The sequence below is a fragment of the Enhydra lutris genome, unplaced genomic scaffold (genome assembly GCF_002288905.1).
Source record: "Enhydra lutris kenyoni isolate GAN:26980312 unplaced genomic scaffold, ASM228890v2 scaffoldscaffold42, whole genome shotgun sequence".
Classification (NCBI taxonomy): domain Eukaryota; kingdom Metazoa; phylum Chordata; class Mammalia; order Carnivora; family Mustelidae; genus Enhydra; species Enhydra lutris.
In genome coordinates this window covers 16,530,304-16,555,623 of record NW_019154126.1, presented here as the reverse complement: position 1 = coordinate 16,555,623, position 25,320 = coordinate 16,530,304, and the positions used below count along the sequence as shown (strand labels likewise).

Below are 25,320 nucleotides of genomic sequence, written 5' to 3'. Positions count from 1 at the left end.
GCCTGGCCATTCGTGTGTGGTGGGGGGACTGGACACCTCATGTGAAGCATGGCTTCAGTATTTTCAAAGTGGTGATAGATACTTTGGTCATCTGTTTGGCATAAATACGGATATGAGTGAGGCGGCTGATGCCGGGTGAGATGCAGGATTAGTTACTGAATTCAGTGTTCTTAGTAAGGATTAATATATAAAGCTTCTTTTGTGTATCATGGGGGCACAGGAAAAAAAGGGAAGAAGTAAGTGAAGGAAGAGATTCTAGTATATGATTGGATCTTGGACCAGATGTCTTCTGGTATGATTCCTCCATGCCCTGAAATTCTAATAATTATGAGGAACCAACTTACATTTTGGAACTTAATTTTGAGATTCCACTCTGCATGTAACAGGTGCAAAGATACATACTTTTTGTTGTTCTCTGTAGTGAGATAGCGTTCATAAATCAGCACCATCTGTTCTCCTTCTAAAGACTCTTCTCTTGCCTTGGGTTGTATGGAGTCATGTTGTGTATGTTCCAAGACCGGAAATGTTTAATTTCTGTGGTAAATGAAAATTTCATGGGCTGTGTTAAAGACTGTGTTTGTCATTCCATTTGATCAGTATTAGCTTGAGCTGGGAATGTTTGGAATCCTGTTGCGGGGGGATGAAGCTCACATTTAATATTCAACATCACAAGTACTGAATCATTCCTAATATAAGCCCCAATTATTTGGTGTTGAGCTCTGGGTTCTGTGGTGTACAATTCATGTTATAATGAACTGCACTGCATTTAAAAGTATAACGGTTATTAATTTCCCAATACAGTACAAGAAAATACTTTTAAGAGGTCTTATTGTCTAGTATTGTCTATCCTGCAAGGATTTGAATTAGGTTTTTTTCATAAATGTTTTTACTCAAGTGAAATATAAAGACCATGGAGTAAAATTATATTGCACATTTCCTGATTTTACTTGTTTAGAAGGTTGCCACTATATACTTAGCATTCTCAGTTGAGAAGGCCTCCTCCCCTAGATGTTTTCAATTGTTTTCCACATGTGATGGGAAATTACTTTTCCCTGGTGATTTGGCCAATTAATCAAGTTGTGGCAACATTAACACAAAAGCCTTCTGGAATCCTATTTGTGATACTTAGGGGATGTGGAAAGAGCTTCCCCTTGGAATTATTTTTCTCCGAATGTGATCCCCCCCAAAAGTGATTTAATTCATGCTGTGAACATCCAAATAAATATTTTTGGGGGGAGATGGTGTAGCTCGTTAGTAGTTAACATGTTTCTCATTAAGTTTGGAAAGTCTTGGAGGTACTCTAAAAAGTGTGAAAAAGACTTTTACTTAAACATTTTTGTAGCAATATATTGAACCATTAAAATTATTTTATTGTTAAGGATAATGAAAATGCTTGAAAAATATCGTAAATTTAACAAGATACCATCAGAACTTTCATTTCCTTTTGCGTTTCCTAAACATAAAGATCAAAGATAGGTGTGCAGGAAATTTTAAAGAGGCAAAACTAATTTTTTATAAAATGTTTTTAAAATGATAAATTATTTCTTAACATTATAGGCATTTTTTTCAAGTAATAACTTCACACTATTTTATTCCTTGGAGCTTAGAGTTTAAATATAGATGTACAGGTGGTTGGTTTCTAGATAAAGTTTTATTGTATTCCTATAAAGCAGACTGTGTGCTTTTCATTTCCTTGCTTTTATAAGCAAACCAGTTACGGATTTGTCCTCTTATTTCATACAGTGATTGATAGAGGCAGCATTCAGTTTTTAAGTGTTCTAATTACAGATCCTTTTCTTCTTTGCAATGATATCTACTTATGTTTTTGGATATATATATATATATATATATATATTTTTTTTTTTTAAATCTGTGACTATAGAGAAGATATTCATTACTCAAGCAGGAAAAAATATAACTAGGTAAGTTTCGAAATTATAAAGGTAATTAGGAGTTTAGCCAAATTTAGTTTTCTTAAGCAATTCATGTGATTGCATGTGATTTCAGAATGTGTCATCCCTTGGTTTTGTAAGTGCTTTTTAAGTTGAGCGTTAGCCTTGGTAGTATTCATATTATGGAAGAGAATAAGATTACTTTTTCCTAGAAGCAAAGAACAAATAAATTCATATGTCTTTATCCCTACTTGTCTAATACACATTTTTAACCTGATCTAAAACTCATCGTCCTCACCCAAGCTTATCATATACTCATTTTCTCTTACTCTTTTTTCTCCTTTGACTAGAATTCTTCCATCTTTTTAAAAACTTACTTAGATCCATATAATATGGTAGACAAAGGGTTAACAAAATCTTTCCCCTCTTCTGCATGAGAGTTTAAGCTTTGGTTATTTTTTGGCTCTCTTTTTCTGAAAACCTGGTAAAAAGCTTCCATCCACTATATTTGTATGGTACAAGTGACCTCTGAATAGTAAACTGCATATGAGCTCAAAAAACGAAGTATGTGACAAGCCCCTCTGCCTGTGGTGTTTTGAGGCACCTGCTTCTGTGGGGCGTGAGGGAGGCTTTGAAGCCAGAGGAGCCCTCGCAGTGCAGCCTGCTGACGTGAGTCCTTTCCTGCACCTGAGCTGGGACACCCAGGAATTGCTCTGGGACAGTTACACAGCCTGCTTCTTCCAAGGATGCTGCCTTGCTGGCAGGTTGGGTTTCCAGCCTTAGGTTCTTCGGGCATTTCAAATATGTAGTCAGAATAAAAATACTACTAGATGGCTTTTTTTTTTTTTTTTAAAGATTTTATTTATTTATTTGACAGAGATCACAAGTAGGCAGAGAGGCAGGCAGAGAGAGAGGAGGAAGCAGGCTCCCTGCTGAGCAGAGAGCCCGATGCGGGCCTCGATCCCAGGACCCTGAGATCATGACCCGAGCTGAAGGCAGAGGCTTAACCCACTGAACCACCCAGGCGCCCACTAGATGGCTTTTAATGAAAAAAAATGAGCACTCTGTTCTGCTCTTCCTGACTGTTCCAGTCCCTCTCCCCAGAGGGAGTATTTATGGATATAGTTATTCTGGTACTTACTTCCATGTTTCTAAATAAAATGTTAGGTTGCTCTTTCCTGGTTACTGGTTATTGACATCTGTTGACTTGCCACTGTGGAAGATGAAGGTTTTTTCTTTTCTGCCACTTTTACTTGCCATGTTCCCATTTCCTCGCTCTTGTCACATCAGAAGTCTAAGTGAGATCAGTAGCCAGTGCGACATTGGATGGCGGTTTGTGGCTCACTGCATGACCAGGTAGGTCATTAATTAATTAACTCTGATTAATTTTTTTTTCCCCTTACACATTTTCCTTTGCTGTACCTAGAGTCAATTGCTTTGACCTTTTAAAAATCTATTCTGTTTTATCTGTGTATTTCTGAAACTTTCCCCCCACATTCTCTAACAGGTCTGTCAAAATATTTCCCAAATGTTCAAAAATATCAGACCAGTTATTAATTTCTTTTTTACTCAGGGAGATAGACTTTCCAGACTCCTCTGTTCTGTTGTTCTAATCTGACTTGGCTGCTGCTTCTCTGAGCTGTCTTTACACCTTATTCTAGGACTTTCCTTGGGTTCTGTCCATTGCTTTATTGAATTTCTTGGATTTTGCTGGAGCACATCCAAGAATAGCTTAATATGAAAAGATCCGTGGGAAGTAAAGACTTCGCATATCTAAAGATTTTTTTTTTTTCAGCTTTCATACTTGATTTTTCTTTGGTTGGTTGGTTGAACATAGAAATCCCCGCTGAAAAATTTGGTTTAATATAGAAGGTATGACTCTGTTATCTAGTAGAATTTAATGTTACTTTAAAAGGCATTGTTATGATAGAGCATTTTGTTACTGATACTCCTAGTCTTCGTTCGCTAGCAGTCATACAAATGCTACCATTTGGCAGTGCTTAGATTAAGCTCTGTTGTTGAGAGAGAATTCTCCATTGTTCTCTTCCATTTTTTATGTCTTGAGAGCGGAAGCCTTTGTTTTGGAGTATCCCTGCAAGGATGTATGTACAGCAAACAGCCTTGGAAGATAGATATAGTGTGTCCTGCCACAGCAGTGGGCAGACACGCTTTTGCCTGTGTAAGGTATTTGGGTTCCCTCAGCTCAGATTTATTCTGTGTGCACCAGCGTTCCTGGTGCGTTCCTTACTTTGTAAGAATTTTAGCTGGAGAAATGTGCATAGCCAAGGATGATACTTTGGCTATTGCTGTAATAAACAGTCCTTTGTCTCTGACCCAGGGGTCTCGTTTTTTTTCCTCTAGCATCCATGAAGCTATGCAGGCTAAGTTCGGGATAAAATCGTAGGTTCTTCATAGTTTTTTTTTAAAGATTTTATTTATTTGTCAGAGAGCGAGCGAGCGCATGAGCGCACAAGCAGGGGAGCTGCAGACAGAGGGAAAAGCAGGCTCCCCACGGAGCAAGGAGCCAGATACTGGACTCTATCTCAGGTCTCTGATCCTAACCTGAGCCAAGGGCAGATGCTTAACAGACTGAGCCACCCAGGCATCCCTCTTCATAGTTCTTGACATTTCTTTTTCCTCTGAAAATTTCCTCGACCAGTAACCCATAGTGTTTTCCTCCTCGTGCCATTTATTTGACTGTATACAGCATTTAGTTGTTTGCACTTTTTAATGAGTATTCTCATTTCAAAGACATTTTACAATGAAGGTACTTTGTATATAGCAAAACGCAACAAATATCAGGTTTTTTGAAGGTTTCTAAAATGTAGATTTTATATTTAATTGAGTAGATAATATGCTTAATATTAGTAGGTAGGTAATATGCTTAATATTAAGTTGTCTCGTAAGGCACAAAGTATGAAAGGATGAATATATTCTCTTAAAATATAATGGTGTAACACTACCTTAAATCGTTTATTTGCAGTATGTTTCATATGTCATGTATTTCTCTTTTCAGTACCAGCTAACATTTACTGGGCAATTACTATGTGTCAGGCACCATGTTATACTTGTTTTACAGGTTACCTTATCCCTCTCAGTAGTCCTAAGAAGATGTTTTTATTGTTTGTATTTTACAAAAGAAGGGATAGAAAAGAAGGGGTATATAACTTGCCTAAGGATATAAAATTGGCAAATGGTAGAGTTGGTACTCACACCCAAGGCCATTTGATTCTTGAACCCGAGCTCTCATATAAAATGCTATAAAATGAAGAGAAGGGAAAAGATAAAAAAAAGTGTGTTTTCTAGGGTGTCTGGGTGGCTCAGTGGGTTAAAGCTTCTGCCTTTGGCTCAGGTCATGTTTCTAGGGTCCTGGGATCGAGCCCCACATTGGGTTCTCTGCTCAGCAGGGAGGGAGCCTGCTTACCCCTCTCTCTCTGCCTGCCTCTCTGCCTACTTGTGGTCTCTGTCTGTCAAATAATTAAATAAAATATTTTTTTTTAAAAGTGTATTTTCTCATCTGGAAGTTTTTAATAGTGTGTAGTTTAAATTAGTATTTTAGGCCTTTGTTATTGATTTGACATAAATAAAAGCCAAGTTCCATTTTCTGTGTCTATAATGGAATTCAGTATATAACTTGTGCTAAAAGTAACCAGGTTCAGTCACAGCTTTTTAAAAGTACAAAACAACAAAGTAAAGTGACACAGGAGCCGATATTTACCCATCCAAAAGGTGGGAAATTTTCAGTTGTGGTTCCCACAGCAATTGCATCTCTGCCTCAGGGCAGTGAATGTTGCGATCTAAACTGAACACCATATGCAGCTGCATGAAATAATATTCTACATGCTCTTGGGGGCCTGATAATGGCCACTGTGGGAACAATGAATGTGTAAATTATCAGTTACTCTTTTATCACTGTAGTTTGGGGCATTTCATTTATGTGGCTGTTTCATAGTACAACTTAGGTGTTTTGCTGGTAGTACATCATGGTGGCATTTCAGTGGTGCTTAAATTATTAATGAGTCCTGAAATGAAATGTTTTTAACTTGAAAGATTATTTTTATGTTTTCCATCTGATTTATAAACAATCTCTGTGGCTCTCCTCCCTACCCCCACTGCCAATGGGAAAGCATAATTTTAAGAGTTCTTGTTTACATTTAAAGTGTGGTTCTTAGGCAGGTTCAAGATGCTGGTTAACCTTTGAAATGTATTGTGTGCTTGTGCTTAAAAGAGATAGATGACTAAGAAGTGCATATTAGAGCCTCTTAAATCATAGGATCATCAATCTTCAAGTACCTTCACTTCATGCACTGCACCGCCATTGAAGACACATGGAACCTATCTACAACTCATAGAAAAACTTGGTGCATTCACCTTCTTATTTTGGTGGATTCTCAGAGGTATTGTCAGTTGGGTGTTACCAGTTGCTCTGTGTTGACTTAATATTGCTTGAAGAATTTAAAATACTGCTTTAACAGTGCGCTGAACCTGTGACCTTTGCTTATCATTTTGTTGATTGATGTCTTTGTTGATGGTATATAAATTTCTGCTACGAGTCTCTCAAATACATGATTAAAAATACAAAATTTTTCTTCTTAGGGGCACCTGGGTGGCTCAGTTGTTAAGCATCTGCCTTTGGCTCAGGTCATGATCCCGGGGTCCTGGGATCAAGCCCTACATCAAGCTCCCTGCTCAGTGGGGGAAGCCCTCTTCTCCCTCTCCCACTCCCCCTGCTTGGGTTCCTGCTTTCACTGTTTCTCTCTGTCAAATAAATAAATAAAAATCTTTAAAATTTTTTTTCTTTTTAAAGAAGACTTTTTCCTTAAAAGTTTTAAAACTTTTCTTTTCTGCAGTTTAATAAATTCACATAGAAAATCACTGTTACCAAATTTATATAGTAGAAAGGGATGGACCTAACAAATTACATGTTTATATAAGTTATATGTATAAACTTCCAAGAAACAGATGAAATAAATTTTATTTATGTGTATTTGGAAACTTCTTACCCCAAAGATTTCTTGGGATGATTTTGTTTTTATTAGCAAAATATATGGAATATCTGCTGGGTACCAGGCACTAAAGGATCCAAGATGAAGACACTGAGCCTCTGAGCAACTATGATTAGAGATTTCAAGTCTTTTCTAAATATTCTAATTTGATTAAAAAGGCCTTTGATATCAGTCATTCATGTTTATCATTATTCAGATTATCCTGAAAAGCCAACCTAACTGTGAACTCCTTAATGAAAAGACAGTGACCAAGGTTATAAAATGAGGCATATTGTTGAGTGGCCATTTCATTTCTTTTTAGGCGCCGTCTCATTTATTGCACACACACCTTTTGCAGGACCAGCGTACTACCCGGTTTCTACAACATGTTGGAACATAATGTTTTACAAAATTCTGCCTTCGTTAAAGATACAAAAGTGGGGGTCAATTATTTTGCTCTTTGTGCCCGTCCCTATGCTTCAAGCTTCATAATAGAAGTAAACAAGTGGTTCTTTATGGCTAAGATCTTAATGCCTTCAGAGATACTTCTAAATAACCAGTCAACTGGCTTAGGGTGTCTTTATGTGAAATTTCAGGGGATGAAGGATTTGAGTCTAGGGTGGTACTTCCTGAACGCTCATTTTGACGAGCTGATTTAGAGGGAGCATTGATTTAGGAAGAACATTGAAGATTTTGATAGTTATTAAGGTTTTTAATGGTCTCAACTGTTGGGGTTAGTAAAAATTTTAAACATGTATTGCCTGTGCCCTGTACATTTATTTATTAACATAATATCGTAGTAATGTATAATTATTCCTGAAAACATATACTGAAAAGTGAAATAAAAATGATAAAGCTCCCATAAGTAGAAGTTCTTTCCTTATTGCAGTGGTGTCTTGTCTACCTCCTGGATATGCTAACTCAGGAAACTGTGGCTCTAAAATACAGCTTGGCATATACACATACCCATCTTATCATTAACACTGATATTCCCTAGAGGAAGGACCTAGTTAACACGATCAGAGTGCCTACCAAATTCCAGTTTTATCCAGTTTCCTTTCACATGATGGAAGTAAAGCTAACACGGAGTATACTTCTCTTCTTTGTGCTGTGTGTCTCTAGGATGAGGATGGGACAGAAGAAGATCACAGTCGCGTTGAACCTGTTGGACATGCTGACACTGGTTTGGAGAACATACCCAGCTTTTCTCTGGAGTAAGTTACGGATGGTTTTAACTAATTTTGTAATATACATGTAGCATCACTGATAGCAACAAGTATTCCAAAAAGCATATGGCATGCGGAATGTTTGTGCTTAGTTAAAAACATGCCTTGCATTGGTTTGTTTTCCAAAGAGCATCTTTCATCTATTGCATTAAGTACGTAATGTAAGAAGTATAGCATGGAAATTCCCATGGACCTGTCCTGGTTTCATGCCTTGGCAAATACTATTAAATTATAATACGAAATAGTATTTGATTGAAAATGTTTGTCATGTGAACAGCATTGTAACTGTTTTCAAATTGCTTTTTATGTCCGTGTTTTGGTCATTTGTTTGTTCCTTAGCTTGCTAAGTTTAAAAAAAAAAAGTGTAGATATACTTTCTTGAAAAACCAGTTGGAGCATGTAAGCATTAGTCATTTTAGTATATATTTTTTCGATTTGAGGAAATGGAATTTCTCAAGATATCTTTTGAAGAATAAGAGTCATAGGTTAGGGCTTTAAATGTGACTTTAGGTATAAAAGGACAAGGAAAACATTACTATTATCACAACTTTACAATTATCTTATGTATTGACATGTTTAAGTGGAAAGTGTTCTCAAGACTTCTTCCCTTGGTAGTTTAGACCGGGGAGGGCAATCATTCTGAAGTTTTGTCTGACTTTGGGTAAAGTTGAAGGAACCTAGATAATCGGCATTTCAACTCTTAATTCTGTCTTTCCTTGGTCTTCCAAGGGAACTTTCTCAGTGAGATTAAACAAGGTCTAGAATCAGGGGATGTTTAGATAGACAGCAACCAGTAATCTCTATTAGAGTTAAGAAGTACTTGCCATGTCCTAGTTCTTTTCAGAAAGAATGTGGAATAAAATAGATTTATTAAAGTTACCATTACTATTTTGAGTTGACAAACTAATCCTTGAATAGATGTTCAAATGTTACGTAACAGTATCTAAAATAAGAAGTTGTGAAATTCTATGAAAATACAAAAATTAATTCGTTTAAATAGTATTACTTCTGTAAATATTTTGGCAGTTTGGCAGAATTTTAATTTTTTCCTAGTTAACATATGTGATTACATCTATGCACATATTCTTAATTCTGTTTTGATTTGTTTGATATCACTGTCTTTATTTTTCTTTTAGTCTTTGTATTATATAACGAGGACAATTAATAGTATCTAGGATAACTTTAGGTTTTTATTTAAGAAATACAATTGAAGGACTGGCATTTCCATTATGTAAGAACTAAACTGAGATCTTTGTCAAATCCATTGGTAATCATAGTTGTCCAGGTTGCTTCTACTAGATATTTAATTGAAATACTATTTTTAAAAATTGATTGTCAGATAAGACCTGCTTAGATTTCTGTGCACTACACACACACACACACACACACACACACAGAAACCGATGAAGAAAATGAAATCTCATTGAAAAGGTTTAGAAAATTTACATTCTCCAAATTATACCAGTTTTCATTAAACTCAGGCTTAATAGTGAACTGCTTTCATTATGTAATAGAAGTAACTTCATGTTACTTACATCTCTCTTCATGACTTTAAAGTTTGGTTACAAACACTTAGAGAAATTATTTGATTTTAGCAGGTATCTACTGGCTTTGAGGAATGAGTTTCATTCCCGGCATTGTGGGACACTTCTGGAAGCTTAGGACTTGGCATTGTTGTGGAATAATGTGGGCAGGAAGGATCGCTGGATCACATCTGGCCTGTCCCCAATGGAGGCAAAACACACTGGATTATTGGAAGGATTGATAATGTGACCTAGGCAGGAGCACTTTGTAAATTTTAAAGTGCTGTGCAGCCAAAAGCCCTTTATTCATTTACTCTTCCTTGTCCTTGAAATAAATACCGGGACGGAACATTTTCAGTGGAAGTCTAGAGATCTGACTCACAAAATGTGTACTTGTATTACACATACAAGAGTGTGGTCTGAGAGAAAGGGTTCTGTGTCATTTTAATGTCATTGTTTCTGCTGCTTGCTCTCTCTCCATGCCGTCAGACTAGTGTGCAGGTATGTACTGTTTACTGTCGCTCTCATCCTCACGCTTATGTTCCAGAACGTGTACGTGTATGCGTGTGCGCTTGGTGAGATTTTTGTTGTGTTCTCTTCTGTTGTTTATTGTGTGTCTGTGTTGTAGCAGGTTGTTTTGTTTTGTTTTGTTTCGGTTTTGGTTTGTTTACAGTACATGTTCATGCTCCCTCATTCATCATTGTCTCACAGTGATATGGTAAAGCTCGTACGAGTCCCCAACGATGGAGGGCCTCTGGGAATCCATGTAGTGCCTTTCAGTGCTCGAGGCGGCAGGTAACGTATCCTGGAGGTTTTTAATTGAATCCTAATGTTGAGTGTTTTATCTTCATTTATGCCCATCTACAGAGTGGTGTTGATTTAGCATATGCTTAATAGGAACATTTTCATTTGGGGCCAACTGCTCCTTCATTCAGATGTATACATCATAATCACAGAAAGCACTTACGCTGATGAAGAAATCAAGCATTTAAATTATTCTAATAATGTTATTGGTCATCACACATCCCTGCAAACATTTCACTTCACTGTGTATTGATGAAACACTTTAGAGTCAGAACTCCAGCTGAATTTGCAAAATTAAGGGAGAGCTTAAAGCAGTTTTCTGGAAAAACTTACCCAATAAAAATGATCTGAGTAACTTAGGTAATGATTCATTTAAAATTCATTTTTAGGTTTAATTAGTTCTTAAATTTTTGTAAGATTTTTATGATTATGTGTGAAAGTTTTAAAACCTAAATAAGCTATTGATTTATTTCCTATCATGTGGTCTGTGGCTCCTTCTCTTCAACCTCTGCACACTCAAATGTCAGAGTTTTGTATCATTAATTACTTCATTACTTTTTAGAATGCATATCTTTAAAAACTTCGAATGTCGTATGAATTACTTTTACTCTGGTGCTGCGTTCTGTGAAAAAAGTATTATCGGATTTATTAAAAATTTTTGTTCTAATATCTTTAAATACTGTGAATTGATTTTGTGACTCATGGTTGACGGGCATCTGTCAACAACCCGTGAAGTGCTCACATCCTTGTCCTGGAGAAATGAGCTGTTCAGGGGCTGAGGTTTACTTGTATCCTCTCTTAAAGCCCCATCCAATAGTTACCCAGTGAAATATACTTACGAACTATTTGGCTTCTTATTTTGACCTTCTTTCTTCTATTGTTGCCATTATTACAATTTTTTTAAACTTCCTTTACACTGGGAGAAGGAAGAGGAAAGCTGGAAAGTGGCCTTAGACCAGGGACTGAGGATGTGAAACACAGTTTACACAATTGCCAGTGAATTATAAGTGTCTAGTATGTTGTCAGGTGGGCTGTCAGTGATTAGTGTGTGATTAAATTATTTAATTTTTTTAATTGAGTATTTGATCAATTGTACTACTTCCTGGTAAACACTTCTAATGGTGATGACTCTAGGTTTCACCTCTTTGGCAAAGCACCTACTTTATGAGATGTCTGGAAGCTGAAACTTTGATTTACCTAGAACTCTGCTAGAGTACGAGACTTGACAGTTATTGTCCTATAACAAGCTGTGAAATTCACCTTGAATTTTGAGGTGGCATTGTATTCACAGGGCTGTGACTGCTTTCCCTTTTTTCCTTCTTCTCTTCTTTGTTTATTTTTAAACTCCGGAGAAGCATTGAAATTTCTTCAAGGTGCTTTCATGTAAACATGCTTAGTTCTTTTTCAAAAATGGCCTTTGCCTTTATTTCCTTTAAAGGATACAATTTTAAATGATCTCAAAAGTTAAGTCTTTTTTCATTTTATTTCATGAGTAGAAAAAAATGATATGGTAAAGCGCATGGATTATAGCTTCCAAATATTAGTGTACATTTATCTCCCTGTGGAATATAACTTCACAGATGAGATTTAATTGTGTATACACCGGCTCTGAACCAGTGTTTCGTTTTTTTGTTATTATTGAAGTATAATTGATGTACAATATTATATTAGTTTCAGATGTTCAACATGGTGATTTGACATTTGTATATATTATGAAATGATCACTGTAGTAGGTCTAGTTACCATCTGTCACCATACAAAGTTAATAATATTATTATTTGTATTCCCCGTGCTGCACATTATATCCCCATGAATTATTTACTTTGTAACTGGAAGTTTGCTTCTCTTGATCCCCTTCACCCAGTTTACCCACCCCCCAAACTCCCTCTCCTGTGGCAGCCACCAGTCTGTTTTCTATGAGTCTGGTTTTGCTTTGTTTTGTTTGCTCATCTGTTTTGTGTTTGAGATTCCACATAAAAGTGAAATCATGTGCCATTTGTCTTTCCTTGTTTGATGCATTTCACTTAGCTTAATAACTTCAGGGTCTATCCATGTTATCACAGATGGCGAGATTTCATCCTTTTTTATGGCTGAGTGGTATTCTGTTGTAGATATACCGCATATTTATCCAGTCTTCTAGGGATGGACGCTTAAGTAACTTCCATGTCTTGGCTATTGTAAACAATGCTGTAATGAACATGGGGTGTCTGTATCTTTTCCAGTTAGTGTTTTGTTTTCTTTGGATAAATACCCAGAGGTGGATTTGCTGGATTGTCTGATCGTTCTGTTTGTAATTTCTTGAGAAACCTCTGCACTGTTTTCCATAGTGGTGGCACTAATCATTCCTGCCAACAGTGAATGAAGGTTTCCTTTTCTCCACGTCCTCAAGAATACTTGTTATTTTAGTGTGTATGTGTATATGTGTGAGGGGGAAATTGATAATAGTCATTCTGACAAGGCTAAGGGGATCTTGCTGTGGTCTTGATTCCCATTTCCCTGATGATTAGTGATGTCAAGCATCTTTTCATATGCCCGTTGGCCTATCTGTATGTCTTTTTTGGAAAAGAGGTCTACTCAGATCTTCTGCCCATTTTTTTTCTTTCTTTCTTTCTTTCTTTCTTTCTTTCTTTCTTTCTTTCTTTCTTTTTTTTTTTAGATTTTATTTTATTTTTTATTTGACAGAGAGAGAGAGAGAGACAGTGAGAGAGGAAACACAAGCAGGAGGAGTGGGAGAGGGAGAAGTAGGCTTCCCGCAGAGCAGGGAGCCGGATGTGGCGCTTGATCCCAGGACCCCAGGATCATGACCTGAGTCAAAGGCAGATGCTTAACAGTTCAGCCACCCAGGCGCCCCTTTTCTGCCCATTTTTATTTTTTATTATTTATTTATTTTTTTGCTTTTAGGTGGTGTGATATTACTAGCTGCTTTTATAATGTATGAATCTCAAATATTATCTCCTATTTAGTACATTGTCTTTTTATTTTGTTGATAGTTTCCTTCACTTACAAAAAAATGTGTTCATTGGATATACTCCCATTTGTTTTGTTGTTGTTGTTGTTTGTTTGTTTTGTTTTTAAAAGATGTACTTATTTTAGAGAGAAAGAGAGAGAAAATCCTCAAGCAGACCCCTGCTGAGACAGGAGCTCGATGCAGGGCTCCATCGCAGGACCCTGAGATCATGACCTGAGCTGAAATTAAGAGTCAGATGCTCAGCTCACTGTGTCACCCAGGCACCCCACCCATTTATTTATTTTTGCTTTTATTTTCTTGCCTGTAAAGTCAGATCCAGAAAAAGGTATCTCACCAAGACTGGTATCAAGGAACTTAATCACCTGTGTTTTCTTCTTGGATTTTTATGGCTTCAGGTCTTACATTCAAATCTTTAATTCACCTTTAGTTAAATTTTGCATATACTTTAAGACAGTGGTCTGGTTTCATTCTTTTCATTCTTTTGCATGTAGCTGTCCAGGTTTCCCAACACCATTTGTTGATGAGACTGTCTTTGCCCCTTAACTGACTGTGCCACCCAGGCACCCCTATCTTTAACTTTTGATATTTATTTACAACATGTCTTGGTATTGATCTTTCTGGATCATCTCATTTGGGACTTTCTGTGCTTCTTGGATCCGGATATCTTTTTCCTTCTCCAGGTTAGGGAAATTTTCAGCCATTATTTCTTCAAATGGGTTTTCCACCCCCTTCTTTCTCTCTTCTCCTTCTTGGACTTGTATAATGTGAATGGAATATGTTTGATATTTTCCTACAGATCCTTAAATCTATCCCCATTGAAATAATTTGTTTATCTTTTTCTGTTCTGTTTGGGTGATTTCCCCTCCCCTGACTTTCAGGTCACTGATTCATTTTTCTGTGTCATCTAGCCTCCTTTTGATTCCATCTAGTGTATTTTTCACAGCAGTTACTCTATTCTTTTGGTTTGTGACTTGCTGTTGGTACTTTCTTATATTTTTCTTTCTCCTTGTTGAAATTCTTGGTGTGTTCATCCATTTTTTTCTGACTTTCGTTAGCATTTTTATGACCATTACTTTGACATTTTTCTTGGATAAATTACTTCTGTTTTGTTTTGTTTTTTTTTTAAAGATTTTATTTATTTATTTGTCAGAGAGAGAGAGGGAGAGAGAGCAAGCACAGGCAGACAGAATGGCAGGCAGAGGCAGAGGGAGAAGCAGGCTCCCCGATGAGCAAGGCACCCGATGTGGGACTCGATCCCAGGACGCTGGGATCATGACCCGAGCCAAAGGCAGCCGCTCAACCAACTGAGCCACCCAGGCGTCCCAAATTACTTCTGTTTTATTAAGGCTTTTTTCTGGGATTTTATTTAGTTACTTCATTTGGAACATGTTCCTCTGTTTCCTCATTTTACTCGACTCTCTATTTTTGTGTATTTTGCAGCAGCTATATCTCCCTGTCTTGAGGAGTGATTCTGTTTAGGAGATGAACCTTAACATTTGACCTTACCCTTGTTCTTGGTTGTCTCTTGCCCAGTTGTATCAGTTCTGTGGAGTCAAAAAACCCAATCCTCCCCACCCCTACCTGCGCCTGGCACTCACAGGATATGCCTTGTGAGCACTACACATGGCTGTCCAACTAAGGCAGGGTTGCATGAACAGCTAAGGGTAGAAGGCATGGTTCTACTCACCTGCTGCACCTGGAGGTGCTGGCAGTGGGGAGAAGGGGTTGCTTTCCCGTAGCTGTTAGCTAGCTAGAGTGAGGAACAAAAAATGGCACCCACAACACTATTACTAGCAATGTAGAAGTAACCTGTAAAAATGGCACCTGTCGGCATTCTGTCCCTGGAGAGAATACCAAGAGACTTCTACCCCTCTGGTAGATCCTTTAAGTGTAGCAAGTGAAATTCCTTCATTTGTGGTCTAGACTTTTTTCAAACTGCTGTTTTTTGAGCTGGGTCCGATGTGTCAGCTCCCTAAGAGGGAAATCTTTATTCTTGATAGCCCTGTGGTTCTCCTTAATGTAATTCCTGTTGGCTTTCAAAGCCAGACATTTTGGGGGCTCCTCCCTCTGGTTCAGGCCCAGAGAGTTGTGCATATCTAATGTGGAGTACAAACCCCTTGCTCCTCAGGAAGAAGCTGTGTGTATGTATTGATTTATATATGCATATATCTATTTATATTTGTGTTAATGTTTCAAGTTTTTTCCCAATTGTGGGTCACTGTGTTGGGGGATCTTGGCAAGAGCTCATGCCTTTGTGGTCTTTTCATCCTTTCTTATGGAGTAGCTGTTCAGCTGGTTCTCAAGTTGTTTTCCGGTGGGACAGTTCCATATGCAGCTGTATGTGTGTTGTATCTGTAGGGGGACATAAGTTCAGGATCTTCCTACACTGCCCTCTTGATCCACTTTCTGCCCTCCCACTTAAATGAGACTTAACCAGTATTTCAATTACAAGCATGTCATTTTCTGTCATTTATTACACATTTCCTCCCTCAGTGTGAAAGGATATTAGGATAAAATAAATAGATGAAAAGCCTAGAGCAAAAGGAGAATAAGATAGAAAAGTAAATGCAGTATAGATTAATTCAGTGGAAGCAATTTCACAGAATCCATCAGACACTGGTTACCATGGTGTTTAGAGATACAGAACACATTCAAGTAGGCAAGTATCCCTTTGCAGAACTACAAGTTGTTTTATAACTGAGTCATTTTTAATCCCTGTTGATTTGGCATTTAAAGAAGAAAATCTTGTGTAGCTTTCTTATATAAGGGACAAGGTGATTAAGAAAATCAGATTCCTTATAAAATCTTTTTAGGCATTTCCAGTTTTCATATTGGGAAACAACAGAAATATTTGTTGTTGTTGTTTTTTTTCTCAATATTTGTATTGCATTTTTAAGTTTCCGCATGGATTCAAGAGTCATGGTTCTTCAGAGTTAGGTTGTCATTGGGAGAGAAAAAATTAGGCAGGCTGCTCAGAATCATAGAAGTCAATCTTGTGGAGTCAGACACGCTCATGGTCCTTGTTCTCAGAAATGCTTATAGGCAGATTCTTCTCATTCAAACAGAAACCTTCCCAAGTATTTACCGTGTGATGATTCCCGTGTTAGGTGCTAGGAAACAAAGATGAACAGGACATAGTCTTTCTCTAGAGATCTGCAGTCAAGATGCAGTGATGGCCAAGAAATCACACAATTATAATTATGTGATAAATGTTGATGGATAATAGGTACTCTGTGAGTTGATAGAAGAAGAATTGTCTGAATTATGTAACTGAAGCTGGCCTGTTGCCGAAGATGATTTTAAATGTGGTGACAGCTTATAAAGGGAGCTACATCAGCTCCGTGGTGGCTGCAAGGGCAAATTAAGCAATGGAGTGTAGCAGAAAGGAAGAAATTAAGTGGAACTCGTGAAGAAATTGCATATATATCTAGTGGGAATAAAAGAATACATATTCATGGAATGTAAGTTGAAATTTCCAAGAATAACTTCTCTTGTACAAAATTCCAATCATACTTGGGCTTTCTCAATTTTGGAGATATGACTAATTGAATAACACTCACTGAATACTTATTTTTTTAAAAGTGACCCAAATATGTCAGGGTTGCTTTTTGATTTGGATTTCAAAGTCAAAAAGTCTAAGGAACAATGTGGGATGTGAATTATATATCATAAAGAGAAGACACACAATGCAGGACATCTTGAATACAAATATAATTCAGAAAAATAGGCAGAAATGTGAAGTCAGTGTTAGAGAAATTCTTAAAGCCACTTAAGTATTATTACGGCCTGAGGGATAATGAAATTTTTTGAATAAGAATCTGGCTGGGCCTACTTAAAAAGACTATTTTCTGGAGGAAAGTCGGATGGTGTTTTTTGATTGGAGGCATCAGCGACAGCTGACATATGGCAGCTCATTCCCCAACCACTGCCTCACTACCTAGACACAGAAACAGCAGACGCCTGGAAAAGACAGTGTTATCTTCCCCTTGTTGCGGTTTCTTTTTTAAATTTTTTTTAAGATTTTATTTATTTATTTGACACAGAGAGAAAGAGCACAAGCAGGAGGAGTGGTAGGCAGAGGGAGAGGGAGAAGCAGGCTCCCCAAGGAGCAAGGAGCCTGATGCGGGGCTCGATGCCAGGATTCTGGGATCATGACCTGAGCTGAAGGCAGTCGCTTAACCAACTGAGCCACCCAGGTGCCCCTAAGTTTTGTTTGTTTGTTTGTTTTTTGTTTTTTATGTCTGAGTAATATTCCATTTTTTTATGTCTGAGTAATATTCCATTGTGTTTGTATACGTTTATGTATGTATATATATACATATGTATGTGTTTATATATATATATATAAATGTGATATATATATCTATATCTATAGAACTATTTATATCTATTATATATAGATATATATATAGATATATATCTATCTATATATCTATATCTATAGACATATCTATATCTCACATTTTCTTTATCCATTCATCAATTGATGGACACTTCCACAATTCGGCTATTGTAGATAATGCTGCTACAAATATTTGGATCTATAAATCCCTTTTAATTAGTATTTTTGTATTCCTTGGGTAAAAACCTACTAGTGTAATTGTTGGATCATAAGATAGTTCTGCTTTTAACCTTCTGAGGACCCTTCAAACTGTTTTCCAGAGTAGAACGCACCAGTTTGCATTCCCACCAATGAATGCAGGAAAGTTCCCCTTCTCCACCACTTTGATGGTACCTGTTGTTTCTTGGGTTGTTGATTTTAGTCATTCTGACGGGTGTGAGGTGATACCTCATTATAGTTTTGAATAGATTTTCCCTGATAAGTGGTGTTGAACATCTTTTCATGTTTCTGTTCGCTATCTGGATGTATTCTTTGGAAAAAATGTCTGTTCATATCTTCTGCCCATTTTTAATTGGATTATTATTTTTTGGGCTGTTTAATTTTATAATTTCTTTATATATTTTGGAGCCTAACCCTTTATCATATATGTCATTTGCAAATATCTTCTCCTATTCCATAGGTTGCCGTGTAGTTTTATTGATTATTTCCTTTGCTGTGATGCTGTTTTACTTTAGTCATCATCTTGTATTTATTTTTTTTTAATTTTATTTTTTTTCAGTGTTCCAAAATTCATTGTTTATGCATCACACCCAGTGCTCCATGCAATACATGCCCTCCTTAATGCCCACCACCAGGCTCCTCCCCCCCACCCCTCTCCCTTCCAAAACCCTCAGTTTGTTGCTCAGAGTCCACAGTCTCTCATGGTTCATCTTCCCCTCTGATTTCCCCCAACTTACTTCTTATGTCCAGCTCCCAGTGTCTTCCGTGTTATTCCTTATGCTCCACAAGTAAGTGAAACAATATGATAATTGATTCTCTCTGCTTGACTTATTTCACTCAACATAATCTCCTCCAGTCCCGTCCATGTTGATACAAAAGTTGGATATTAATCGTTTCTGATGGAGGCATAATACTCCATAGTATATATGGACCATATCTTCTTTATCCATTCGTCCGTTGAAGGGCATCTTGGTTCTTTCCACAGTTTGGCGACCGTGGCCATTGCTGCTATAATCATTGGGGTACAGATGGCCCTTCTTTTCACTACATCTATATCTTTGGGGTAAATACCCAGTAGTGCAATAGCAGGGTCATAGGGAAGCTCTATTTTTAATTTCTTAAGGAAACTCCACACTGTTTTCCAAAGTGGTTGCACCACTTGCATTCCCACCAACAGTGTAATAGGGTTCCCCTTTCTCCACATCCTCTCCAACACTTGTTGTTTACTGTTTTGTTAATTTTAGCCATTCTAACTGGCATAAGGTGGTATCTCAATGTGGTTTTGATTTAAATCTCCCTGCGAAAATGAACTTTTGGGACTTCATCAAGGTCAAAAGCTTCTGCACAGCAAAGGAAACAGTCAACAGAACAAAGAGTCACCCCACGGAATGGGAGAAGATATTCGCAAATGACACTACAGACAAAGGGCTGATATCCAAGATCTATAAAGAACCCCTCAAACTCAACACACAAAAAACAGATAATCACATTAAAAAATGGGCAGAAGACATGAACAGACACATCTTGTATTTCAAAAATAAAGTTACCTGATTCCCATCCAGAAGTCTTTATTCACAGTTTCATTACCTTGAAATTTTCACTTCATACGTATAATTTGATTTCCTCCTGGTGTAAATGTCAAACATACCCTTCTTATTTACATCACAAATGCTACGGGGAGGTTATGCCAAATAATTGTCATTTCCTTTGGTAGAGAAACTATGTGTTATTTTTTATATTCCTAGGACTTAACCCATAGGTATTGCTCAGTAAAATTTACAAAGTTGGGGTGCCTGGGTGGCTCAGTGGGTTAAAGCCTCTGCCTTTGGCTCAGGTTGTGATCCTGGGGTCCTGGGATTGAGCCCTGCATTGGGCTCCCTGCTCAGTGGGAACATTGCTTCTCCCTCTCTCTCTGACTGCCTCTCTGCCTACTTGTGATCTGTCAGATAAATAAATAAAAAATCTTTAAAAAAGAAAAAAGTGTGTGGGCATCTGGGTGGCTCAGTTGTTAAGCGTCTACCTTTGGCTTGGGTCATGATCCCAAGTTCCTGGGATTGAGCCTCTGCATGGGGCTCCCTGCTCAGCGGGAAGCCTGCTTCTCCCTCTCCCACTCCCCCTGCTTGTGTTCCCTCTCTCAGTGAGTCTCTCTCTGTCAAATAAGTAAATAAAATCTTTTAAAAACAAAAACAAAGTAAAAGTGTGAATGAACCTATGACCATCTGTATTAGCTATGGCATTGTTGTGTTAGATATAGATAAATAAAGACATATCCTGGTTTGATAGTTGTTAATGAGTTTTTCTGAGGTTTCTAATAACGTAATGTAATCTTAGGTATTTAAAAAGCAAGAGAAGAATGTATACTGCAGACATTGGGTTTATGAAATTACAAGATTTAAATTGGGTTTTAAGGGACTTAAAAGTCCAATGGAAAAATATGTATAGAAAAAAATCCATGCCATGTGTCAGAAGAACCGCATACACAAGTGCCTTTGGGATTGAGCAGAAGGATGGGTATCACGTGCTGTGGTGTACCCTCAGCAGAACCGTGGAGCTTGGTCTGTTCTGTGAAGGAAATGGAGTCATGCTCATGACGTTCTGGAACGATATTCTTTCCTAGGGGGAGAATGTATGAAAGGAAGATGCCACATCCACGTGTGTATGATTTGGTAAGAAATAACGAGTCAGGGACTTGAGACAGAATTTATTATGAGATAGCGCTGGAGAGATTGTTACAAAGCTCTTTGTGAGTGACCGATGAGACTTCATTCAGTAAATAACGGAGAAATTGTTAAAGGTTTTCAAGAAATATGACTATTTTTTAAAATAATAATTATTCTTTTACCTGGATTCCACAGTATAACTTATGGTGGATATTATACATCCTTTTCCCTGTGGAAAACACAGGGAATATGGCTAAAGCAGATTTTTTTTTTAATTTTATTTATTGAAGAGAGAGCGAGCGATAGAGAGCAGGAGTGGGGTGCCAGAGGGAAAAGCAGGCTCCCAGCTGAGCAGGGATTATGACGCAGGGCTCGATCCGAGGACCCTGAGATCATGACCTGAGCTAAAGGCAGATGCTTAACCCACTGAGCCACCCAGGCGCCCCGAAGCATATTACTCTTAACAAAGTGCAGTCTGTTTCTCTGGGTCTTTTCTGTAATGGACATTTCCCATTTATATATACATTCCTCTTTATTCTTAGATGTGTGGTCTTTGAACTCTTCTTTCACAGTACTTTTTCTTATGCAAATAGTAGTTACACACTTGTGTTTATTTTTTCCAGGAAGTTTTTTGTTTTTTGTTTTTTGTTTTTTTTTAAAGATCTTGTATCTACCAGGCAGTATTCTTGTTTCTATGCATAGGGTATATCAGGGCTTGCCAAGCCCTTTCCAGGGTCAGATATTCCATATTGTTGCTTTGTGGGACATGGAGTTTCTGTTGCAAGTATGCCGTTCTGTCATTGTCGCGTGAAGGCAACCATAAGCAATATAGAACCAAATGAGTGTGGCCATGTTCCAGTAAAGCTGCATTTATCAAAATGGGTGGCAGGCTGAACCTTGGCTCGTGGGCTGTAATTTGCCAGCCGTGCTCTAGAGAACCAAACAAATAAAAATACCCATTCTAGAATTCTAGTATTTTCCATATCTAAAATCCCTTCTTCTCTGTTTCCTATTCATAATATTTGTCAGGGGGGAGGTGCTGTGGTGGCCAAGAGTCAAGCATTTCATTGTCACTTAGTGGTTGATGAAAAGTCCCTCTGTTGTAACTGTATATTATTTCCCACCAACATATCCCCCTAAATCTCAGGAATTCCCAGAAGAAGGCAAATTAAAAAAACAAACTCATTCAACGTCCTCCCATTAGTAGTAAGTAGTTACAGAACTCTTCTTCCTATATCTGATTGTCAATCATGAGAATTAAGGAAAAATCCTAAGTCTTTAATTGGGAAAGCAGCCCTTGGTATGAAAGGAAGGGTCTGGGGGTGTGTGTGTGTGTGTGTGTGTGTGTGTGTGTGTGTGTGTCTGTCTGTCTAGCTTTCCGCTAACGGTTCATGCTGGCTCTGCCTTATTAATCCCATCTAAGCTCACTTTATATAGGTGAAGATATTTATCTTCAGTTTCCTATTTAGAGTATCAAGTGAAGAGTCAGCACTACACTTTGTATTGCTATAGTAAAGTTTCTTTTCATGACTTCTTCCCCTTGACTTTTTGCTTTATAATAACAGTGAAAACAAAAAGTTCATTTTCTTTCCAGAACTTCTTGTTAGGAATGTTGTGTTACATTTCTGTCAGTCATTGATTAACTGGCCACATGTCATCTTCATGTTCTTGGCAGAGGTGTTGTTCAGAGCAGTTCAAGTTTTAAGACCAGAGATCCCTGAGACTGAACCCAGCTCTGTCTTTTGGTAAAGTGTAGCCTGAACAACTTAGCTTCACTTAGTCTCAGTCTTCCCATCTGAGGGATGGACATTCTTATGACTTCATGTGGCTTAAATAGGAAAATATATGTGGTTATAAATTACAGCATTTAGCAAAGTATTTGGCAGTGACAGCTAATAAGAATGATGTTTCAGGGGTGCCTGTTTGGCTCAGTGGGATATGCCTCTGCCTTCAGCTCAGGTCATCATCCCAGGTCCTGGGATCAAGCCCCGTATCGGGCTCTCTGCTCAACAGGGAGCCTGCTTCCCCGCCCCCACCTCTCTGCCTGCCTCTCTGCCTACTTGTGATCTCTGTCTGTCAAATAAATAAATAAAATCTTAAAGAAATGATATTTCTTCATCTTCTGTTGTTTATCTTCCTGTAACGTGCCTTATAATTCCCTCCGTGTTGTTTGTTGTTCTGGTTGTTAGGTAGGTGCTGATGAGTCTACATAATAGTGGAAAATGATGTTTTTTTTTTCTTCTGTTTTGAATCCAAGATGAGAATTTATGGCTGTCATAAATTCAAGATTCACAAAAACAGCTGACCCTCGGACAACATGGGTTTGAATTTTGTGGGTCTGCTTGTAAATGGATTTTTCTCCTAGTACAGTACTGTAAATGTTTTTTTGTCTTTCTTATGATTTTCTTGTTAACATTCTCTTTTCTTCAGCTTACTTTAAGAATACAGTATACAGGGGCACCTGGGTGGCCCAGTTTGTTAAGCATCTGCCTTCAGCTCAGGTCATGATCGCAGGCCCTGAGATGGAGCCCCGCATTGGGCCCTCCTTGCTCATTGGGGAGTCTGCTTCTCTCTCTCCTGCTCCCCCCTACTTGTGCTTTCTGTCTCTGTCTACATCAAATAAATAAATAAAATATAAAAAAAAAGAATACAGTACAGTGCGCATAATATACAAAATATGTGTTAATTGACTTACATGATCAGGAGCAGTAGGCTATTAGTAGTTAAGTTTTTGTAAAGTCAAAAAGTTATATGCAGATTTTTTACTACACTGAGGTCAGCACCCCTAACTCTGTGTTGTTCAAGGGTCAACTGTATACACTACTTTAGTCTGTTGAATGTATGTGTTAATGAAGAATTATAGCCAGTTGGAATTTCATAGAACTAGTTCATTTCAGATCATTGTAGAGTTTCGAAATTGATTATCACTTTTCAAAGAATGAATATGCTCTTTGAGTGTTCCGTTTTAATTTACTTCTGAGAAAACACAATTTAACTTTATCAGCTGAATCTGTAACCTTTTGTCTGAATGTTTTCAATTGTGCATTCTTAGCTGTAGACTTGTTTTAATTAATGGACTACAATAAATATATAGGCTTTAGACAGAAAAATGTCGTTTTTAGATTTAGATTTAGATAAATCTTGCCTCTTTAAATGTAGAAGTATGGTGCCTGTCATTTCTGCCCTAAGCTGCAGGATTTCTCTATTTTTACTTACTTTTGTGTTGTTGTTCTTCTTCATCTTATCTATTAAAGATTTTAAAAACTTAAGATTTTTTTTTTTTTTAACTTGGACCTTCTTTGAATTTTCTTCTGTTTGTATCTGCTCTGATGGCGGCTGTGGTTCTCAGGGATCAAATGTAGGTAATTGTGGGCCCCCTGTCAGTGTTCAGCGAGGTGAGAGGGTCTTGCTCTCACGATCCCATCCTTCCCACTCCTACTCTGCCTTCATGACAGTGGTGGTGTTTATACTGTGTCAGCTTTTATCAAGATGAATTATGATCATTTCCATACAGCTGGGTGGCAGTTGTGGGAGTTTACATTATCAAAGCAAAGCTCAGACTTGCTTAGCCAATTTAGATGTCAATAAAACATTTGTTACTTATTTTCAGTTTTATCATTGGTTGTAATTTATACTTAGAATTGAAAATGTTAACATGTATGACTGAGTTTGTTTTAATTAAGTGTATAATTAGGCTAATGAACCTTGTATAAATGTAGTGGTGCAATCCTTAATATAATCTAAGCAGTTAAATTTCTAATTATACATCCAAAATCATGGACAAAGATGCAGCATTTCAATGGCTTGCTTTCTGTGACTGTATTCTTCTTTGCCCCACCTCCCCCACTTTTGATGAGAAACATTACTCAAAAGCCCCGAGAAAGGGTTTAAAGAAATGTGTGTAGATTTGCATATTTTTATTGTAAGAAAATTATTCAGAAATGAGAATTGTACATAGTGGATGTAGTATTTTTTCCCAAAATTTTGAAAAAAATACAGGAAACAATAGAAATGGCTTAGGCTTGGGGATGTTTCCAATGTAGCAGAAAAAAAAAAAAAAATCTGCGTGCTCTAAAATCATGTGTGCCGAGAAGTTTACATTAGAGTCACACAGAAGGTGAAGGAGGTTCTTTTTCTATACCTCCAGACGTACCTTCATAAATCTGACCCTCCACGTTTCTCCTGTGTTTATCAGCACCACTCATTCCCTGGAGTTCTGCTCCTGGACCGTTCCCCTCACAGAGCTCACCCCACTGCCTCTTTTCCCTCTTCCTCTTCATAGCTTTCGCAAAGTGACTTCTAGTTCTTACGGAGAATCATTGTCCCTGGTAAGGAATTCTGGTACCTACTGCCTAGAAGAAAAACTAGTCTCTATCCTAACACGGGGACATGCCAGAATGTTTGGGACTTCATTATTTTCAATTATGTCTCTAATAAGTGTTAAAGACATAATAAATATGTCTTTAATAAAGTCTTCTAGGGACCACAACACCATAGGTATTCAGTTCTTTATTATTCCAGAACAAATACTAGTTGTGGGTTGAATTTGCAAAATACATACCTAAAATTTATTTTTAATTATACTGTTTACGATGGCTTTAAATTGAACGTGGGAGGTATGGAAATCTATCTGCTTGCACTCATGTGTTTAAGGAAGATGAAAGTGTTATAACTAACCGTTGATTTCCTGTCAGAGGGTAC

General features: G+C 37.5%; 1 protein-coding gene across 13 annotated transcripts in view; it reads left to right on the top strand.

The window, feature by feature from the left end:
* The window catches only part of LOC111155563 (par-3 family cell polarity regulator), a 687,032-nt gene that overhangs the window by 385,896 nt on the left and 275,816 nt on the right, over positions 1-25,320 (top strand). For 12 of the 13 annotated variants that reach the window (XM_022515794.1, XM_022515792.1, XM_022515789.1 and 9 more), the window contains 2 exons: positions 8,000-8,091; positions 10,338-10,421. In XM_022515794.1, coding sequence (XP_022371502.1) covers positions 8,000-8,091; positions 10,338-10,421 — 176 coding nt within the window. The remainder of the gene's footprint in view (positions 1-7,999; positions 8,092-10,337; positions 10,422-25,320) is intronic. The other variant, XM_022515797.1, reaches the window with a different exon arrangement.